This window comes from Limulus polyphemus, unplaced genomic scaffold, assembly GCF_000517525.1.
Source record: "Limulus polyphemus unplaced genomic scaffold, Limulus_polyphemus-2.1.2 Scaffold3755, whole genome shotgun sequence".
NCBI lineage: Eukaryota > Metazoa > Arthropoda > Merostomata > Xiphosura > Limulidae > Limulus > Limulus polyphemus.
Genome location: NW_013669365.1, coordinates 86315 through 108352, shown reverse-complemented (window position 1 = coordinate 108352; position 22038 = coordinate 86315). Strand labels below are relative to the sequence as shown.

At 34.6% G+C, this 22038-nt stretch overlaps 2 protein-coding genes across 2 annotated transcripts in view; one reads left to right on the top strand and one right to left on the bottom strand.

The window, feature by feature from the left end:
• Nucleotides 1–829: 829 nt before the first annotated feature.
• On the top strand, nucleotides 830–4603 carry LOC106469981 (serine/threonine-protein phosphatase 2A 65 kDa regulatory subunit A alpha isoform-like). The gene has a single exon (XM_013930501.2). It carries the CDS (start codon nucleotides 860–862, stop codon nucleotides 2627–2629), a length of 1770 nt encoding a protein of 589 aa, XP_013785955.1. The 5' UTR covers nucleotides 830–859; the 3' UTR covers nucleotides 2630–4603.
• A 4791-nt stretch (nucleotides 4604–9394) lies between these two features.
• Nucleotides 9395–22038, bottom strand: part of LOC111088432 (armadillo repeat-containing X-linked protein 1-like) — a 28129-nt gene continuing 15485 nt past the window's right edge. The window contains exons 3-5 of the mRNA XM_022398542.1: nucleotides 14104–14238; nucleotides 12171–12413; nucleotides 9395–11135 (exon numbers count right to left, since the gene is read on the bottom strand). Of these exons, the coding sequence (XP_022254250.1) occupies nucleotides 10839–11135; nucleotides 12171–12413; nucleotides 14104–14238 (675 nt within the window). The 3' untranslated portion in view covers nucleotides 9395–10838. The remainder of the gene's footprint in view (nucleotides 11136–12170; nucleotides 12414–14103; nucleotides 14239–22038) is intronic.

Genomic DNA, 22038 nt, shown 5'->3' with positions numbered 1-22038 from the left:
AAATAGATATGCAAACAACGATTTATAAACATGGAAAAGATTTTTACCAAAAAACTAAGAAAAAAAAGAAAGAAAGAGACTGTTTAGAAATTATAGAAATCACTAAGATAATGGTCCCAGCAACCTCAGTCGTATTTGGCAAGGTCTATTCACCGCCCATACACTTGATCAGACTTGACCTATATAGCTGTCGCCTACTGACACCATCTCCGTTACATTTAATCCTTGTGTCTTTTGTCTTTGTACGATATATAAACTTTGTATTGCTTAGTACTGATCATACCTGAAGAAGACAGACCAATGTTCTGTTGAATGTTCTGCTTATAAATCGTTGTTTGTCTACCTATTATCATCTGTAAGTTAAATTCGTGCGTCGTTTTTTTACCTAACAATAGAATGATTATACTTTAGCATTTGTTAAAATGAACCTGTGAAATCAGTCATACATTAGTTAAAATCTAGAAAACACTCGTATGTTCCTTTTTCTTGTCTTATTATAAAGTTTCGAGATAAATCTGTAAATTTTAAGGTAATAGAATCTGGCAAGACTTATTTTTAAAGTAAAGATTAATAGTTGAAAAATATTTTAGGTACACATAAAATTACATTATAAACACAGAACTCGGTATACAGCATTATATAATCAACATATATTCAAAAGTACCTATAGCATTTTGCAAAAAAAATCTACAGTTAAATGACACAAAATACAATTTTATTTTCAGATTACGAATTACTTTATTTATTTATTTTGTTTATTATCACTGAAAAGATATTTTCATCTACCGGCTATATTTTAAACTTACTTCTGCAATGATGTCATGGAAGTATGACGTCATTTGATCGTTATTCATAGAAAATGGCTGCAAGTGAGGCGAATACAGACGATTCTCTTTATCCAATCGCAGTATTAATTGATGAACTTCGAAATGAAGATGTTCAGTTACGACTTAACAGTATTAAGAAATTATCAACAATAGCATTGGCTCTTGGAGTGGATAGGACGAGAACAGAACTTATACCATTTTTAACTGAAACGATATACGATGAAGATGAAGTTCTGTTGGCCCTAGCTGAACAATTGGGAAATTTTACCCCACTGGTTGGTGGTCCTGAGCATGTACATTGCCTTTTGCCACCACTTGAAAGTCTCGCTACTGTTGAAGAAACTGTGGTTCGAGATAAAGCTGTAGAATCACTTCGAAATATATCTCAACAACATAGCACTGCAGATTTGGAGCAGCACTTTGTTCCTTTGGTGAAACGACTTGCATCCGGAGATTGGTTTACATCACGGACTTCAGCCTGTGGTTTGTTCAGTGTTTGCTACCCAAGAGTTTCAGGGGCAGTCAAAGCTGACGTTCGAAATCATTTCAGGAACCTCTGCCAGGATGACACACCCATGGTTCGTCGTGCTGCAGCTAGCAAGCTTGGTGAGTTTGCCAAGGTAGTTGAACCAGAATATATGAAGTCTGACTTAATTCCCATGTGGGCCAATCTTGCACTAGATGAACAAGACTCTGTGAGGTTATTAGCTGTGGAAGCTTGTGTCTCTATTGCTGATCTTTTGCAGCAAGAGGATGTAGAGCATCTTGTTATGCCAACCCTTCGGCAAGCGGCAGAAGACAAGTCCTGGCGAGTTCGTTACACTGTTGCAGATAAGTTCACAGAATTACAGAAAGCTGTAGGCCCAGAGTTGACAAAAGCAGATCTTGTACCAGCTTTTCAAAACCTCTTGAAAGATTGTGAGGCTGAAGTTAGAGCAGCAGCTGCACAAAAAGTTAAAGATTTCTGTCAGAATTTGCCGAAAGATGTTCAAGAACAAGTAATTATGAACAACATCTTGCCGTGTGTGAAAGACCTAGTTTCAGATCCAAACCAGCATGTTAAGTCGGCTCTTGCTTCAGTTATAATGGGTCTATCTCCCATCTTGGGGAAACACAACACTATTGAACATCTACTTCCTATGTTCCTTTCTCAGTTGAAGGATGAGTGTCCAGAGGTTCGCCTGAGCATTATCTCCAACCTTGATTGTGTCAATGAAGTCATTGGGATACAGCAGCTTTCTCAAAGCTTACTGCCTGCTATTGTTGAATTAGCCGAAGATGTGAAGTGGAGAGTGCGACTAGCAATTATTGAGTATATGCCATTATTAGCTGGGCAGTTGGGGGTAGAGTTCTTTGATGAAAAGTTGAACACGCTTTGCATGACTTGGCTGGTTGATCATGTCTTTGCTATCAGAGAAGCTGCCACAGAAAATCTGAAGAAACTGGTTGAGAGATTTGGATCTGACTGGGCAACCAATACAGTTATCCCAAAGGTGGTATCCATGTCTCGAGATCAGAACTATCTCCATCGCATGACCTGTTTGTTTTGTATCAATGTCTTGGCTGAAGCTTGTGGACCAGAAGTAACCAGCAAGCTGATGCTTCCAACAGTTCTGAGTCTTGCTAATGACAATGTTGCTAATGTTCGTTTCAATGTTGCCAAAACACTACAGAGAATAGGACCAGTTTTGGATCCATCTACAATGCAGAGTCAAGTAAAGCCTTGTTTAAACAAATTGAATAGCGACAGTGATGTGGATGTCAGGTTTTTTGCTTCTGAAGCTATGTCAATTTTAACCTAATCAAAATTCAACATGATCTTACTTTCCCCAAATGTATTAATTAGATTTAGAAAACAAATTTGATCTGACCTGTCCTTTGATTGATGTCAGGTATGATCAGTATTTCATAGCTATATGTTTCTTCTAGAATTTGATTCTTAAAACAAGTTTGTTCTTAATAGTAGTCATTATTGATACACTATTTAAGCTGTGAAGGTAATTATTGTAACATTCAAAAATAAATTTTGCAAAACTGCCAACTGGCTGAAGTATTGGTATCAGAATTTATGTGAATTTTGGATTTAAAGCTTAAACATATTTTAATTTTTAAATGTAATCAAGTGATGAGTGTTCTGTAAAGGATAATGTAAGAACATAGCATGCATTTTGTATCAGATTTCTTACAACTGTTGATTAACAATAAGAGTATATATAGATCTTTTTTCTTTAGTTAAAAAAAGAAGATTTGAAACATAAGATCTTTGGATGGATCATGCTTGTGTAGAGAAGCTGTAATAGATGTTTTTTTGGTTATTTCATAGCAGTTTCTAAATATTTTAAGAAAAAGTCCAGAGTACTGAGGCATCTTAAAGCCACTAATTCCAGAAATAAAAGTGAACTCATATTCTTTGAAACTAAATAAAAGCGGTATATATATATATATTTATTAATTTTATACTTAGCTCAGAATAGCTGAAATGGGGTAAAACTGGTACTTGTGCATTTTTGTGAAGACATCTTGGTAGTTATGACTAAAAGTTATATGTGAAAGGAAGAATGCAAGTCATACAAAATTGATAGGTTATCTGATTTTATGAAAGTGAGTACTTTTGTCTTGGATGCTAAAGACAATACAAAAAGTAAGGTGAACAGTTTTTTAACACCCTGTACGATTGACATTTCTTGAATGTATTCTGTCTTGTATAATAAGCAGGAACTCCCATTAAACCTTTTTTTTTCAGTTATTTGGTTATCATTTAAGTTATAAGGCATTTCATTTGTCATTGAAGCTTAGAAGATAATGCATTAAACCTTGACATATTTTTCCATAAAAATTACCATAGTTTTCACTGTGGACAGTAGAGTTTGTGTAATCAGTACAGAGCAACATTAGTGTATTTTTCAAACATTTTGTAAAAGTTACCTTGAGAAAAGAAGATATTAGACTTTTCTACAGTTCTGGTTTATGTGTGTTATCTTGACATTAACAGGAGTTATACATAAATGGTCTATTAACTTTGTAATAATAAAATCCCATATGTTGGTAAACTGTCTTAAGTTATCAGTCTCAAGCAATTGGTCAGTGATAACACATTTTGTATTAAATACATAATAGTTGATTAAATCAAAATTTGCATAAAAGCAATAACACTAATTTTTTAAACCAATGTTGCATGTACTAATTCAGAATTCCATAAGAAGAAAATTTACTGACTTTCAATGAAATAGTAATTCCTTCAGTTTTTATTAATGGGTGTGATATAACAAATGTTACTGTAATTTTTCCTGTAAGTTTAACACAATACTGTTTAATATGTGTTGTGACTAAGTTACCAGACTAGGGATGTAACTATAAGTCTACGAGTTCAGGTTTATAATTCTATTAATATTTCAGAAGCTGCTAATTGTTTAAGCAAAATATGTAATGTGAGGTTGTATTTATGTTCCTGGTGTGTAAACATAAAAAACCTTTTCTGTGTATTAGTGTTTAACTAAATCTTGTGTGTGCTAATGAAAACAGTATTGAGTTATGTTTTAAATAATTTTTTCATGAATAAACACCCAAGCACTGTTTGTAGCTAGACACAATTGGCGTTTAATTAGATAACGTTGATCAGTGCATTATCTAAATTTTGTTTTTGATTTGTATTGACTTTAGATTTTTTTCAGTTTAATGTTAATTTTGGACTGTGATTTCCATGAAGTGTTATGTGTTTTCAGTTAACCTTATTTCATTTTAAAGTGAAAAATAAAAATCATAACATCCAAAACAAATGACTGAGGCAGTTTGTGTTAATAGCTATACCTAGTAGAAAACATTAATACTTATTTTACAGTGTGGTTTGCAATAAAAAGTAAAGTAATGCATTCAACATTTAAGATATGTAGATTGGGGCTAAATATCATGACTGAAGAAAAGCGTCTTGACACAGTGGTGGATGAGTCATTCCATTTTGAAAGGGAAACAATTTCCTGAAAAATGAAGGCTGAGTTTATATACTTTAATTTTTATCAAGTGTGGTAACACTATCCATAGGCTTGACTTTTCAAAGTATAGAAATTCAAACCTTGATTATGCAGTCATATTTAAATCATGAAAAAATTGCAAGGCTTCTGGTGCTAAGTCGGGTGATCTCACCTTTAACAATTTTCAAAGTATGGTTATATGAATAAGCACCTAAAATGGCCTCTGTTAGATTTGGATGAAATCTAAACAAATATAGTTAAAGATATGAGAGGTTGCTGATGTTTCATCTTTTCCACAGCATAATGTTTGGACCAGTGTGTTTTCTGTATTAATTGTATATGAAATAGTAACAGAAAAAGAAATTATATGTTACTGATTTTAATGTATCAGCTCCTATAGTGATATATGCATTTGGTTATCATATTTCACGTGGCTAGTACAACAGAATGGATGGGCCAAATATCAGCGTGTATTGTTTGTGCATTTACATGATATCAATCTGAAATGCATTTAAACTTCATATATATAATCTTCCTACCACTAAGATTAATATATAGCACCGTCATTTATTCAGATCAGCTACTTGTTAGGTGTGGAAGATCCAAAGATGTCCTGGTGGTGGAACCATGAAACAGAAAAAATATCAGCACATTGCTTATGAGTGGCATGAAATGAAGAACTAATGAATGAATATTTGCTGTAAAATTCTTATTAATGCTATAAGTGTAGCTACCAGTTTGGTTGCTGATTTTGATTTCATTCCTTCAAGTCACACACCCAGTCCTCTTTTTTTCACACCAAAGGTGGTTTTGATTACATACCATGACATTTTTCAATATACACCAACAAAACACAGCAAGTAATAAAGTGACACTGGATATTAACCAACATTAACTTTAGGATCACAACCCTATCATTTGGAACAGAACCAATCAAATTCTTAAATATATATGGTGACAGTTTTTCCTCTCTAAAACAGTGTTAATAGCTTCTTTTATAGTATCGCCATGGAATCTAGATTAACAGTTTCTTGCCATCACCTGGATGCACTCGGTACAGCCATATCAAGCATCATTACTTACACTAATTATTTAAGATAATATCAAGTGATGCTCTTTAATTAGGAGAATTTCATAAAATTCAGCAAGTTTGTGCTTAAAGTTTGGCACTCAATAATAACTGTCCACCTGTATGATTCAGTTGGAAACTTGAGCTAGAAACTGCTAATCTACTTTGCTTGGCCTAACCAATATTTGTGTATCTGCGTGTGCTTTCAACTTATAGATTTGCTCTTCTAAATCAGCCATCTTTAATCCAATTTACAAAAAACTTTACTATTAGGTGAAACTGCAGTAAAAATGTCAGACCAATGGCTCATGTATGTGACTTTTTGCTTAAGCATGCACCAAAATGTAGCAGTTTTTGTTGAATAGCTTTGCACATGTGGCATTACAATGGCAGTAATAAAGACAAAAAAAAATTATACAAACAGGTTAGCAAATTTTTATATTTTAGGAATGGTATAAAATGACAATTTCTGAAATAAGCATTTTACTTTTTTATCATCACATACATGCGTAAACCCTATGAGACAGAGAAAACTACACAGATAAAAAAAATAAGTGCAATATTTTAGGAGTGGTAAAAATGAGAAATTCCATAATTGATTAGAAACTGTATTAATAGCAGCTTAATTATTAACTCAGTTGGATTACATGGTTTCAATAATTGGCTTAGCTGTTATTGATACTGTTTTCCAAAATACTTTGACTTTTCTATCTGTTTTTGTAATTTTTTCCAATTAACTTTTTACCCATGTCTTTATTACCTAGATTCATGGCATAAATTTAGACCAAATTTGACATCTAATTGTAGGCTTTAAAGATTTATCAGTGTACCAAGTTTGAATAAAATTCCATAAAAGTTAAGTGTTTTTCTGTCAAAATTTCCGTACTTTTGGCTGGAAAAAAAAAGAGAGAAGGAAGAACTTCAATAAAAATTGGAGATCTTATATCTTGTATATTTTTTAATGGATTGCCTTTAAAATTGGTATGTGAAGTAATGGTCCAGTAGAGCACATCCACTGAAAATATATGATAGTTTGGATTACCACAGTCCAAGCTACAGAAAGTGGAAAATTGCTTAACCTATCACACCTATTACTAACACACACTGTGCAACTTGATTATAATAAGTCAGTTTACTATATTTGACCACTAGTTATAAGGGAATTTGATGTAATCATGATCCTATTTAAATATTTTTCTGAAAAAAAAGGGAAATACTGAAAGGAGTAAAAATTTCCTCATCATTAACCATAATACAGTTTTAAGTTCTCAGTTGTTAACAGACAAACATCTTCATACAGCACTTCATGATGTATCAAAATATTGAATTAATACAATGTTTTTTTATTCATTGCTACATAGTCTAAGTGACTTTTTATATGCATATGTAAAAGTCTTCTCTGTACACAAAAAAAGTTTCTCTGGATACAACATAAACACGTGCAACAGTTTTGTTCCATCGATCTCCTGAAATTGAGGCAAAAAATACAACCTTTTCTATATATGTGAATGTGTACTAGTTGCAGATTAATTCTCATACTGTGTTTGGGGTCACTGGTCTTGCCAGTCCTACTTTAATTTCAATATATTTAAAAATAGCTTGTGCTCAATATCACAATAATGTAGCCTTGATGTAAAAATATTAGTTTGTTTTAGCACTGCATCCTTATATCTAGTCCCTTAGGAATTTTTAAGAATTAGAAGAGTTTATAATAATAGTATTCTAATCACAAACTGTACACCATATCCACAGCAGACAATGAGTTTCACTCAATCAAGAATTCATCAGGCTGGCTAGGACACAACAAACACAGTAATGATTGGAACACTATTCATGTAAGCCATTTATTACAACAACCATTGTTGTAGTGTGAATGCTCTTTCTAAGTTGGTGAATCACAATTATAATTAATTATACTTGTCATAAGACATTATTGTTAGGGCCTATTATATTTTTAAAACACTGCATTGTTTATTTAGGGCTTTTCAAGAAAACAAAAACACTTTGGTAACCAAGAATGCTGAAAAAATGAAGAGTATATGTTTGTTGTAGTAACTACAGCAACAAGAAAAAATATTTACCATTCTTTGCTGCCATCAAAAGCTAAAAAAAAAAGTGTAATAACACTTTCCTTTTGTCTCTGTAAGTGCCAAGTCGAAATATAGCAAGTCATTCACATCTGTAACCATTAAAACCTTAAAAATTGTCCTTAATGATTTCAAGTAATAAAATTTAGTGTTTAAAATCTTTAAAAAATGACATGAAAATTCAAAATAAATACTGGAAGACTTTTGTTTCTTAATAATGGAATAAGTTTGAAACTGGTTTTGTTTTTTTAATTGAATAATAGCTAAAACTTTCTGAAGCTATAATTTAGTAATTCCCCTGTTTCTTATCACGAACCACAATCATGATTCATAATAGGAATTGCAGAAGACCCTAATAGAATGTTTGGGTAAAAAGCATTTTAAACAGTAAAGATTCAGTTCAAACAACATTTAAAACCTTTATTTTTAAGGCTGTACACATATAAAAAACCACACACGTTAGACTTGCAAGGAAACCTTTTGTAGAATACTAAATAAGATACTGCAAAAGTTGTATGGGTATTGAAAAGTCAATTTGTTTTTTCTATATTTGAAATAACCTAAAAAATCATAATTCTAATGTAAATGATGTTATCATAAGCCCTTGAAGTTAGATTTCTTAGAAATATTTGGTATTCCTTTAAAAAACTTAAGTACAGGGCAAAACAGGAATTATCAGTCAATAATAGATGACTGCAACATGTAGATACTTTGTACACTATACAATCGGTGTCTTTAGGGAGCCAACCCCTATATTATATATGAGGCAAAGGAGTAAAAAAGAAATCAATACACATAATGTTAAATTTTATTACACACATTCATAGAATAAGTACTTTAAAAGACACAAAGTTTTATTTAAAGCAATGTTTTAGACATGTATGTTTTATTTGAAAAGCTTTCTTTTCTACTGGTAAAGTTTTATATGTGCTTAGTGGGAGTTGTGTCTTAGTCTAGGCAAATATTTGCCCATTGCTATCTATGCATTATATATAGATAATTTAGTTACACAGAAACTATAAATGCTCACTCTATTCTCAAACAAATCTCCAGCTGCAGCTTAATATTTTACATCTCAAACTAATGCAATCAAGTAACTAATAGCTACAATAAATCATCATGAACCGTATTAGTTAGCTATTAGCTATGTTTATTATCATTATAATGTATATGGTTAGCTACCAAATCAAGTAATCCTTTGAGCATGATAAAAGCCAGCAAACTAGATAAATAAACAATTAGGAATTTAAAAACCTGCAAGTAGAGATTGTAAAAAAAGTAAGGAAAGAAGGCTGGAGATACTGTAGACATTATTTACTCAAACAACAAATCCCTATTTTGACTCCACCAAATGTAATTCTAGGTAACAGCATTGAGACAAAATAGGGGTTTGTAGTTTGAGTAAATGTCTACAGTATCTCTAGCATTGTTTCCTTATTATTATTTTTTACAATCTCTATATGCAGGTTTTTAAATTTCCAATTTTTTTATTCATCTTGTGTCCTTACATTATGGTGACTGTTACTCAAATATTGCAAAATATCACTATTTAGGACCAGTCAATAAATTAAATGTCTAAACTCATCACACAACAGAAAGGACCTAGTAATGTGTTGATATTTATTCCTACATACAAGGGTTTACAAAGCACCATACTTGAATATACATATTTACACTTGCCAAAATGACTTTTCATATTAACAAATTGAATATGTTTTTAAAGATTATAGTTATATGCAATATGTTGTACAACCCCTTTACAAAGAGATGAGAAAACTACCAGTACAGCTAATGTAATAATCTAAGAAAACACAAATCATCTCATTTCTGTATATAAAAGATTTGCTATTACAGTCACTGTAATTATGATGATGCATTTTATGTACAATGATTTACATCTTTTTTATACATGGAAACCTTATTAGTGCAATGATTTAGTCTCTCTATACATGAAAATCTTATTGGTGCAATGATTTTAATCTCTCTATACATGAAAATCTTATCAATGCTATGATTTTATTTTTGCTGTACATAAAAATCTTATCAATGCAATTTTAGTCTATACATGAAAATCTTATTGGTGCAATGATTTTAATCTCTCTATACATGAAAATCTTATCAATGCTATGATTTTATTTTTGCTGTACATAAAAATCTTATCAATGCAATTTTAGTCTCTATACATGAAAATCTTATTGGTGCAATGATTTTAATCTCTCTATACATGAAAATCTTATCAAAGCTATGATTTTATTTTTGCTGTACATAAAAATCTTATCAATGCAATTTTAGTCTCTATACATGACAATCTTAGTGCAATGAGTTAATATCTCTATGCATGAAAATCTTATCAATGCAATTTTAGTCTCTATACATGACAATCTTAGTGCAGTGAGTTAATATCTCTATGCATGAAAATCTTAGGAGTGTAATGATTTTAGTCTTTATGCATGAAAATCTTAGGAGTGCAGTGACTTGGTCTCTATACATGGAAACATCAGTCATGATTTAATCTGTACACATGAAAATATCAGTGCAATGATTTAGTTTCTCTATACATAAAAATCTTGTTAGTGCAATAATTTAAAGTTTGTCTATATAAGAAAATTCTATGAACACCATTACTATAATAATTTACAAATTTAACTCTATACGTACAATAAGCTAAAGCTTTCCTATACATGAAAGGATGTACTATGAATACAACCATTATAATAAATAAACTGACAAATACCACTATACACATGAGCTAAAGCTTTTCTACAAAGGAAAGAGCAATTATCAGTGCAATCATTAAGTTCACCTCACCTAAGATGAGTACAGCAGCTTAAGCTTTTCATCATTAATCATTAGCAAGATACACTACTATTGTTAATTCTAAAATGTTTCAAATGTTGTATTGATGAAGCTGACTCAAAATGCTATAGACTTTTCTGGCATTAGCACAGACCTCTTCATCACTACTCGATGATAATGAAAAAATTTTCCTGTAGAAAGATTCACTCAGTAACTGGCTAAATACTGTAGATTCAAGCATCTCAGATGTTTTCTCATCGTCAGCCGACAACTCCTTATTCAACAATTTCTGCTGACCAGCTGCCATTGACATATTTCCCAAAAACGTTAGGAGTCTCAAAATAACATCTCTGTTTTCATTGTTCAGCATCTTACAGACTGATGGGCACTAGAATATTGAATAATCAATCAAAATGTTATACACCACACTTAAAACAATGATTAAACTCTGTACCACATCACATTTGAACTACACAGATTAAACTGTACCATAACATACTCAAACCATTTACACACCATACTGCTTGTCACATAGATAAATATTTAAACAAAAATACCATCAATATTGCAGTTAATACCACTAATTACAGCTGGAATCTTGTCTGCATGTTACAAAGAAAATGACTAATTGTTTTATCAGGTATTTTCACTTAATATTCAAACAGATAAAATAACTCATTGTGATGCAATGTATGGATCCCACCAATAGCAAACTGTACAATAACACACTGACAATTAAATTGTACTAACTCAGACTAGAAGTACATGTATATTTTACCAACTCAGACTTGGATTTAACTGTACAAATTCAGATTTAAAGTCACTCTGATTAAACTGTACCACATCAGACTTGAAACACACTGATAAAACCATACCATATCAAATTGATTTCACCAAGTTTCTTTGGTCATTTCTTTGCACTGAGGTTATATGTAAATCCAATACACTTATTTCAAAATACTGAATTTTTTAATTCTATTATGATAAATCAACTAGATATAATAAATACACATAATCAGATATTGTATATTAGCTAGAATACTTGGAATATTTTTTATCACCTAGCAAGCAAAACCAATACAAGTATCTGCATAGGAAACATTTATATATATATTGTTACAAACTACAAATAAAAAAGTTTTAAACACTAATCAAGTTACATTACAACAAAAATATTAACACCAAGAATCATACCTATTTACATGGGATACCACAACAAACAAGGTGTATCCTTTTCTCCCAGTTACAGAGAGAGAGGGAATATTACATATTGAATGATTTTAGCACATACCAGCATTCACTTGATTCACTCTTGCTTGATGTAAAGGCAAAAGTTAATCAACTAAGTTCACATGAACCTCTACAAAACGTAAATGTTGCACTTTGAAATAATCAGCTGAATAAACTATACCAACTTTCTTACCTTGGTAGTTAATATATAAGGTGCTATAGAAGAACAACAAGATAAATTATTTAGGAGTTTAAGAACTTGAATTTTAACAGTGCTTCCTTCTAAAAACTGAAATAGAGAGTGAAGGTTACTTCTGTAGAGAGTAACAGGCACTTCTTCGAGGGCCAAGTTAGCAAGTGCCATTAAACTTAGACTTCGTAAATAAGCACCTGTCTCTGGATCTACGGCGTAGTTCATCAAAACTGGGACACACACCTGGAAGATGATGGAAAGACTTCTCTAAAGCTAGAGCAGAATGTTAAGATGAGGACAAGATTAGAAAGTACAAGCCTGTTTTACTCTTGTTAATAGTGTGAATCAATTTTTAAAGAAGTTTTTTTTTTCACAGGCATAATCTATTAATATCAAAAACATAGAAATATTTCTGAAATTATAAAGTTAAATATACAAATTACAGCCTAAAATTTAAAAAGAGATATGTGTTTTACTTTTACCTACAACAGTGGCATGGCCAAAGCCAGGCAAATGTCTGAACAAACATTAATAAATTCTCAACCTGTATAGAAACTGAAATGTAAAAAACTAGTCTATTGCAGTAGGGGTGGTGCAATGTGTGAAGAGGGGAACAATAATCAATAAGTTGACTGAATCACTTGTTCGTACATTATTAAATATGCCATTTAGTTTGTATAGATTAAATGCTCTTTATGCAAAATATATGCAACCTGGTTAGTTGTACATAAAATACTCTTGTTACTCTATTAGATTTAGTGGAAATACCTGTGAGCTCTGGACCCCAACTATCATATTTTTTAAACATTTATTTCTAGTATTAATATATAAATTTTTTGTTCATCACTTAGTTAGCCAATTCAATGCATGTATTAACTTAAATAACTAACTGCATGAAAGAGGTTAACTTGATAACATAGGATACTGCTCAAACAGAAAAATTAAGTTACATGACACACAAGGTAGTTAATAATCAGAGCAAGAGTTTTTTTAAACTATCTAAAAGAAGAGATATAATAACACAAAAGGCAGAACAAGGTGTAGATCAAGACTTTAGTTACACAAAAGACAACAAAGTGTAGATCAAGAAGAGATATAATAACACAAAAGACAGAACAAGGTGTAGATCAAGACTTTAGTTACACAAAAGACAGAACAAGGTATAAATCAAGACTTTAGTTACACAAAAGACAGAACAAGGTGTAGATCAAGACTTTAGTTACACAAATGACAGAACAAAGTGTAGATCAAGAAGATATATAATAACACAAAAGACAGAACAAGGTGTAGATCAAGACTTTACTTACACAAAAGACAGAACAAGGTGTAGATCAAGACTTTAGTTACACAAAAGACAGATCAAGATGTAGATCAAGAATTTAGTTACACAAAAGACAGATCAAGGTGTAGATCAAGACTTTAGTTACACAAAAGACAGATCAAGGTGTAGATGAAGACCTTAGTTACACAAAAGACAGATCAAGGTGTAGATGAAGACCTTAGTTACACAGAAGACAGATCAAGGTGTAGATCAAGACTTTAGTTACACAAAAGACAGATCAAGGTGTAGATCAAGACTTTAGTTACACAAAAGACAGATCAAGGTGTAGATCAAGGCCTTAGTTACACAAAAGACAGATCAAGGTGTAGATCAAGACCTTAGTTACACAGAAGACAGATCAAGGTGTAGATCAAGACTTTAATTACACAAAAGACAGATCAAGGTGTAGATCAAGTAGTTCACAAAAGATAGCTCAAGATGTAGATCAAGTAGTTACACAAAAGATAGCTCAAGATGTATATCAAGACTTTATTTACACAGAAAACAGAACAAGCTGTAGATCAAGACTTTAGTTACACAGAAGGCAGGTCAAGATACATTTTATGTCAAAGAAAGTAGTCCAAAAAGAGTATGAAAAGTTTATTAAGCTACCTGAAAGGGAGCCTGATTTCTTGAATTTACAGCTAAATTGGCCACTGCTTGTACAGCTGTAACCTGAACCACAGGGGAGGGAGACTTGATTAAGTTTCTCAACACCACCAGACAACCAGCATCTGCAAGTCGATTCTGCAACACAAAGTATTTCGTAATGTTCTGACTTGTATCACTTTCACTGTAATATACTATTCAAACAATATGTATGACTGATTTTGTGCTTGACATTTTCAGTGCTATAAATAAATCATAATCTGACTGAACTTTTAACCTTAGAAATTTTCTGAGTCCTTAACTCAGCAATTGTCTTTGCAAATGTACAATATACAACTCTCCTCAATGAAAAAAAATGTCAGCAGTTATTTATCTATTTTACCAAATAGGTTGCTACATTAGAAACTATATAATTAACAAAATTCACAGTAAATAGGCAGACTGTAATTACAACTAAATTAAATTTTAAAAAAATATTTTGTCTGAGGCCCTTAAAATTTCCCATTTTTTTGAATTAAGATGATTTTCAAATAGGTAATTACCTCTGAAATACTGAAAACCTTTTTTTGTTGAGTTTGAACACCTGTTATTAACAAAACATGTGACTCAATACTTCCAAATATCTTTTATGTACTTGCATACCATAAAGTGCACTTACCCATGAACCTCCACTCACTTCACTACCTAGTTGCAGCAGTCATAATAATATATATTTGGTTGTGGGGAGACAGGAGGAAAGGTATTTCAGATGTAAATACCTATTTCAAATTCAGTTTAATTCTAAAAATGAAATATTCAAATCAGGTAGACTTACCTCTGGAATACTGAAAGCCAGAATACTCACATTGTAAAGAAGGTGGAAACCGATGAACTAAAACAAAAGGAAAGGAAGATAAACTATCTAGCCAACAACAACAAAAAATTGTAACCATGCAGAGTCAGAGTAGAATGTAAAAAGAATGAGTGTAGCAGGTCAGTTTTGTAGAAGAAAGACTGGACCTAAAGGACACTCAGAAAGATGGCATTCTTCTTCAGCCATGATTCTCATGTTGATAATGGCATAAGCAAGAGTTTTGTAAGCAGTAATAGTATATAGCACTGGAAGAACCAAAAATGGGATACCAGTGGTAACATTAACAGGTAAAAGGAGTACTATGTCCCGGTTCTCAGGGGAGGAGCAGCCCACACATATATTCTAAAAGGACACACTCCAGAAGAAGTATCGTTTCTTCATCTATATCTAAAATGGCCAGATGTCACAAGACAGCCATATTAGTGATTATCCAGGGAGAACTGAGAAAGACCCAAGGATAGGTTCAACATGGAAGGACAGTACAATTGGAACATAACGGCATAAAAAAGAATGGATGAAATCCATCCATGATGCATATGACTCCCTCTATTCAATTCTAACGAACTATCACTTTGAGTTTTGGCAGATGGAAGCACCAGTTTTCAGTAGGGAGAAAGAGTTAAGTAGTTATCGGAAATACATTTTCAGTGTAAGAAAATTATAACTTCCAATATGGTACATTACCCCCTCTCACATAAAGAGCTAGAATCCCACACTGAATAAGTAAAGGGACTGGTGTGTGAGAAAGAAAGAAACATCCTTTGAAAGTGTCTGAAGGACACTCCCTAAAATGAGACAGTCATATTCGAAGATCTGACGTGGGGAACTGCACCAGTTCTGAACTAGGTATACTCTTCGTCCATCATAGAAAGATGTCACATACATGGGCAGAAAAACAGAGAAGCACATCCAAGGTCAGATAGTGATCCAAACCATACAATATTTATGAAACTCTATCCTAGAAAATATAAAATTGGGTACAATTAATAGGATGTATCCTAGGCGTAGAGTAGCTAGGGTGCGATGGACCGTACACAGCAAGTCAACTACATTCAAAACCATTCTACTGGTAAATGACATCCATGTGGGGTAGGATGAGGATCATACAAGTGGCAAGTCAACTACAATCCAAAACAAAGTCATCTAGTGGGGTAGGAAAGAGGATCATACCTTCTTCACCTCAAGTTCATGAGACTGGAGAGAATCTCATACCCCCTGACACATAAATGGGCACATGATAACAATGTGAGAAATTGATAGATTGATCTGGGAACCCAACATCTGGTATTGAAAAGATGTCAGAGTAATGTAAACCATCTTCCTCAAAATTGAAATTGACCTGAACAACCCCAAGCACAGTAACAGCCTCGGAATAATAAGCATCGAGAGATAGCGCAAGGGGAAGAACCATAATAATCTGCAAATACCTCCACCGTGACCCACAACATGGATGGAGTAACAAGAGTATAATTGAGAGATGAATATAGACATCTGTAATACATGTGTAAGGACTTATGTTGATTGGTTCAACTCTAAATCCAAAACTCAGCCACTGAGAACCAACATCCATGTGGGAGTAGGATGAGGGATCCATCAAAGGGGTAAACTGCAATTTTGATGGCTCACTCCCATTTATATTTGTTTCATATTGAAGGATATCACATCATCTACACCAGCAGAATACCATCACCCAACTCTCAAATGAATGGTTTTATAATAATTTCAATATTTTGTTTGTATTTCATTAACACATTCAGGAGGATGCCTTCACGGTCCACCAGCAGCTTGGAACTGGAAATGGTATTGACTCTCAAGCTCCACCAGAAGAAAAGAGGGGAAAAATGTACTGAATAGTCCAGAGGAACAACAACACTTGAGACAGTGCAATGGGTGACCACGCAACCCTATTTTTTAAAAGCAAACCATATCGATTTATTCAATGATAATTGGATCATTTGATCCCAGGCCCTGAAAAGGACTGCATCTGTTATGCTTAAATGTAAATCTAAATCCAATAAATATCAGATTTAAAGCATAAATTTTAAATCAATATAGTCAGTAAAATGTAATCTATTGGAATTTATAACCTTTAATGTTAACCTTCCCTATCCTGACGTTATGAAAATAATTCTTTCAAATATCACTAAAATTTAAATTCTATTATGATGTATTAACAAATTTAAACCAACAGGGTGTTCTGCATACTGGATCTCTCTGCTTGTTTCTCCATTGCTGACAACCTCCCCAACATGATGTCAACACCATGATGTGCAAACAAACACGTGTGTTCCACGTGCACCAGCCTCATTGGACTTTATTACTCCAAGACGTTATCAAGTCAAGCTCACTTCCTCCTTGCTTTCAATTTCTTCATGGCTTTCTCCAGGTGCTTTGATGGAAATTTGCTAGATAGTTTTACCCGCCTTTTAATCTTAAATTTTGTGACAGTTTATCTCAAGAACATAAATCGAATCAATTGAGTTCAATCTTTAATCCACGAATATGGACTGAACAGAAACAACAGTTTCTGAGCACCCAGGTTGTATCTCAAGCCCCTTTGGGGCTTGTGATATTTAAAACCGAAATTACTGCCATATTAATTAGATAATTTTTATTTATTCAAGACAAGGCATGGCAGGAATGGGCAACTATCCCCTTCTGCTTTACCCATGTAGTCCATGGACGAGTATGGTCTGAGATGGGAAAATGTTTTAAGTAAGTCCATCATGTGGATAATCCTACAAGCAGTCTTGTGGAACATCCCATCTCAGCAGTGTGTGTTGCGTGGCCATGGAAATACAATATGTAAGTTGACATGGCCTTACAGTGTGGGTATGTTCAATTAAAGAATTCCTGGTCAGGCACCACTTGCCACAAAGCAGGATCCAAACAATGAGTGATAATAAAAAGAAAAAAAAAGGCCCCTGAAAATAAATAAAGAATAATAAAAAATAGCTTACCCAGTCAAAGTCTCACTGAAGTCTGAAAAATGGTTTCAGGTGGAAGACGATAGCCTGAAGAGGAAGAAACTGCAATCCTATGCAAATAGAGAGAGATGAATGTATTAGGGGTAGTCCACATGCCCAATTGAAGAATTTCCTCCAAGGGGCAATGAAGATGATATGCCAATGAAAAGGTAAATTGCCAAATTTGTTGAGAAGGCACCCAGAACAAAGAACAGGAGGAAGAGAATAAAGAGGAATAAATCAATCAAATTAAAAGCTGAACCCAAATGGTGAGAGTGGAAGGAGAAAGATCACGAACAGAGAATGGTTGCCAAGGGTTAAAGAGGTGGGAATAAGCACTATGGAAGGAAACCGTGAGAGCAATATAACAGTGAAGAGCACTTACAGGACATAGAAGTCTGTCCGGATCAGGCCAAGGATAAAGATGAGAAATGGAAGGAAGGGAAATTGGCGAAAAGGAGGAGTTACCCTCATGAGCCATTGAAGTTTTGGGGAGGAAAGAATGATCTGAATAAAGGAGATATGTAGAATGATAAAGATTACATGAAACATCAATGCCAAATAAATCAGAACTTCGACATCCACAGGCTAATAGGAGAAGGAAATACGTCTTAAGGGAAAGGTGAAACAAGGAGCACATGGAGAGTAGTTCAAACATAGGCAAAATGAGGCAATGAAAGACCACATTAACATCCAAATCCAGAAGGGTATACTACTGCTTTGGGTAATGAATCTGGAAGGAATGCATCAACAGGGAAAGAGTAGGAGAAGTAAACACCCTATGGTATTAGGAAAAACAAAAGGCGTGAGACAAGGCTACCTGATAACCCGAGATCAAGGAAACAGAAGGCCCCCCCCAAATAAAAAACTAAGTGAGGAAATTCCATGGAGAAAGAGCAAATGGAACAAGCCAAAAAAGAAACTACCTGTTGGGACAAGCCGGATCTCCTCGCCAAAGAACAGATAAAAATCAGGCGTAAAGACAGAGGAGAGGAAGGGCTGGATGAAAAAGGGATGGAATCAGAAGAAGAGATAATGGAAGGGCTGAAGAAGTCGTGGAAACCATGGCTGAGCTGGCCAGTAAGGAGCAATCAGAAGAACATGACACAAAGTGGCATGGATGACCAAAATCACCCAATGAAGAAGTTGAATGGGAGGATAGACATAGGTATTTGTTCGTCCAGTCCTGGCTGAAAGCATCGACAGCCAGAGCAAGAAGATGGGTACCAGAGACCAAATCAGAGGCAATTTGTGGTTGAAGGATGTGGCAAAAGCATCAATGTGAGGAGTACTCCACTGAAGGCAAAGCCACTGGAAAACAAGAGGATTGAGATACCACTCTGTCAAATACTGTGTCTGGACAGGAAAGCTGATCTGCTTTAGGACTGAAAGCACCTGAAACATGGCACACAATGATATGAATATCTAATGTGTGGGACTTAAAAAGAAGATCCAACGTATGAATACAGAAGGATCAAGAATGGGTGCTGCCCTGGTGATTGAGATAAGCAGCCACTGTAGAATTGTCTTAATAGATCATTACCAGGTGATTTCTGACCAGATGGAGAAAATGAACCAAAGCACAACGTATAACGAGAACTTCCAGGATGTTGATATGATAAGACCTCTCGACCACAGACCAATATCCCAAAGCTTCCTGTTTATCGACCCATGCCGCCATCTCTGAAAGTATGTGTCCATGAAAATGTATAAATCTTGACAAGGAGGAGAATGAGGAGTAAGTGGGACACCCGTCGACGTGAGTCTTGTCCAACCACAAATGCAGATCATCAACCAGGGTAGGAGGAAGGGTCATAAAAGCCGTCAAAGGATCTCTCATGAAATTCCACTAGTCGTGATGAGCCCACTGAAGAGCCTGCATATAAGCCCAACCCAAGTGATAGAACCTTGCAAGCTGTAATAGAGGGAGCAGTAAGAATGTGGAGAACTGAAAGCTCCATCGAACGAAGTCAAAGAGGAAAAGGTTGGGTTCAACCGCGATGGATGTTGAAAAAATACCCAAATGGACAAGATATTGGGTAGGTCTCAAAAATAACTTCTCCAACTTGATTAACTAACCTACTTGAGCTACCTCCAGGAGCAGCTGTTGAGTGTGACAGGCAGACACTTGTTCGGAATGAGCTAACAGGAGCCAGTCATCCATATCATGATGAAAGCTCAACCAAAGAGCACGTAAGTGATGAGTGAATGCTCTGACCACCTGACAAAAAAACATATGGGGCCAAATCAAGCCTGAAGGGTAGTGCAAGAAACTGATAAACCACCCTGTGGTGAACAAACCAAATTTAGGGTTGCAACTGGCAAGATATCAGAATATGCAAATAAGCATTAGTGACATCTATCTTGGTCGTCCATAAACCTGGAGAAAAAGCCAGCTTGAGGCTGAGAAACGACTCCATAGTGAAACAAGACAGACTGAGAAACTGACTGAGGTAGGACAACTATTACAGGCCGCCAATCTCTGTTTTTCTTGGGGCCAACAAACAGTCTGGAATAAAAGCCTGGAGAAAGATGATGAACAGATTCAATACCCTGTTGAGACAGAAGGTCTTATACTGCCTCTGACAGATACTGGCTGGTGGTAGGTTCCTGAGGCATGAGGAAGGAAACAAGTACCTGAGACAAAGGAGGGAGGGGAAAGAAGTTGATAAAACCAGAAGAATTCACGGATCTGTGGTGAAAGACTGCCAAAGGGGATCAAATTTGTACAATTGAGCTCCCACCAGACCAGAACCCACTGGGTAGTTACCAGTACTGTTGGCTACATGCCCATCTACATTGAATAAGATGACGAGATGAGAAACCCCTGGAAGGAGGAACAGGCAAAGGCTGAGAAGGGCTATGATGGAAAAGAGGAATAGGAGTTTGTCTTGGCTCCAACTGTGACAAATATAATACTAAAGAGGAAGGGGTAGAGTGTTGACACAGACTCTACACATGATTCCAAAGTCTCAGGTACATGATCAAAAACATACTGCCAAAGAAAAGAGGCCATATGTAAATCCCTACGATAAGAAGGTGGCAAATGAACTTGGGACAAGGCCACATCTCGACCCAGAATATACCAACAGCAGAGAAACCATGTGTGTAAAGCAAGAACCAAAGACAACAAACAAGCCAACGTGGAGGTAATAAGGGAGAGGCTGTCAAAATCTCAGTGGGTCACCTCAGAAAGGAGAAGGATAGTAGATAAATACTGTAGAAGGGAAGTAAGGGTCAGATGATGGCATGAAAACTGGGCATGGGATAAATGCACAGGAAAATCAGGGACCACACCACACACAGATAAAATCGACCCCAACTGTTGAGAGTCAAGAAACATACAGTCAGCCTGATGGTAAGCTAATTCAAACTGATCCATAGACCATAGAGGGCAAGGCATGCTGGCACCCTCAAGCAATTGTGAAGCAAATTACTCAGCATGAACCTTAATATTAGAGGAGGGTTGGAAAACTAAAAATGGAGAGGAAGAACTATCATGCAACAAAGAAGGATGGGGATCATAGGAAATTAGGGAAATGGATAAAACATCACATACCTGAGAAATCATGTCTAAAAATGCATTATTAGGCCTAGCTGATTCCGCAGATGGGGCATAGGGAAACATGGCAAAACCTGGTGGTGGAAAAAGGCTATCAAAATCTTCATTGGCCCAAACAGGTTCAGCTTGCTTACAATAAAGTGGGGCATGTTCAGGAGAAGGAGGTTGACTCCTATAATGATCATTGTGAGTGTGAGAAAAAAATAAAAAATGGAAAATGAAGTTAATGTAAAATACTTTTTCATTGTAAGGAAAATAATTACTGAAGAAATCTTACTTTGGAAATTAAACGATTAAAGTCATGCATATGAATCACACGAAGAGAACCAAAAACAAAACGTCTGAACACGAGTACTGCCAAACAAAAAGTGATGGTTCGGTAGAATTGAATAGAGGAAGTCACATACATCATGAGAGTATGTTGCACTCTCATTGATGGAGAGTTGTTGCAAGATGATTTGCATGAGAGATGCACTGGAATCAGTGGTAGGATTCAGCCGGTTCGCACTGGTTAGTGCAAACCTGTTCTTAGAATTTAATGACCTCCACGAACCGGT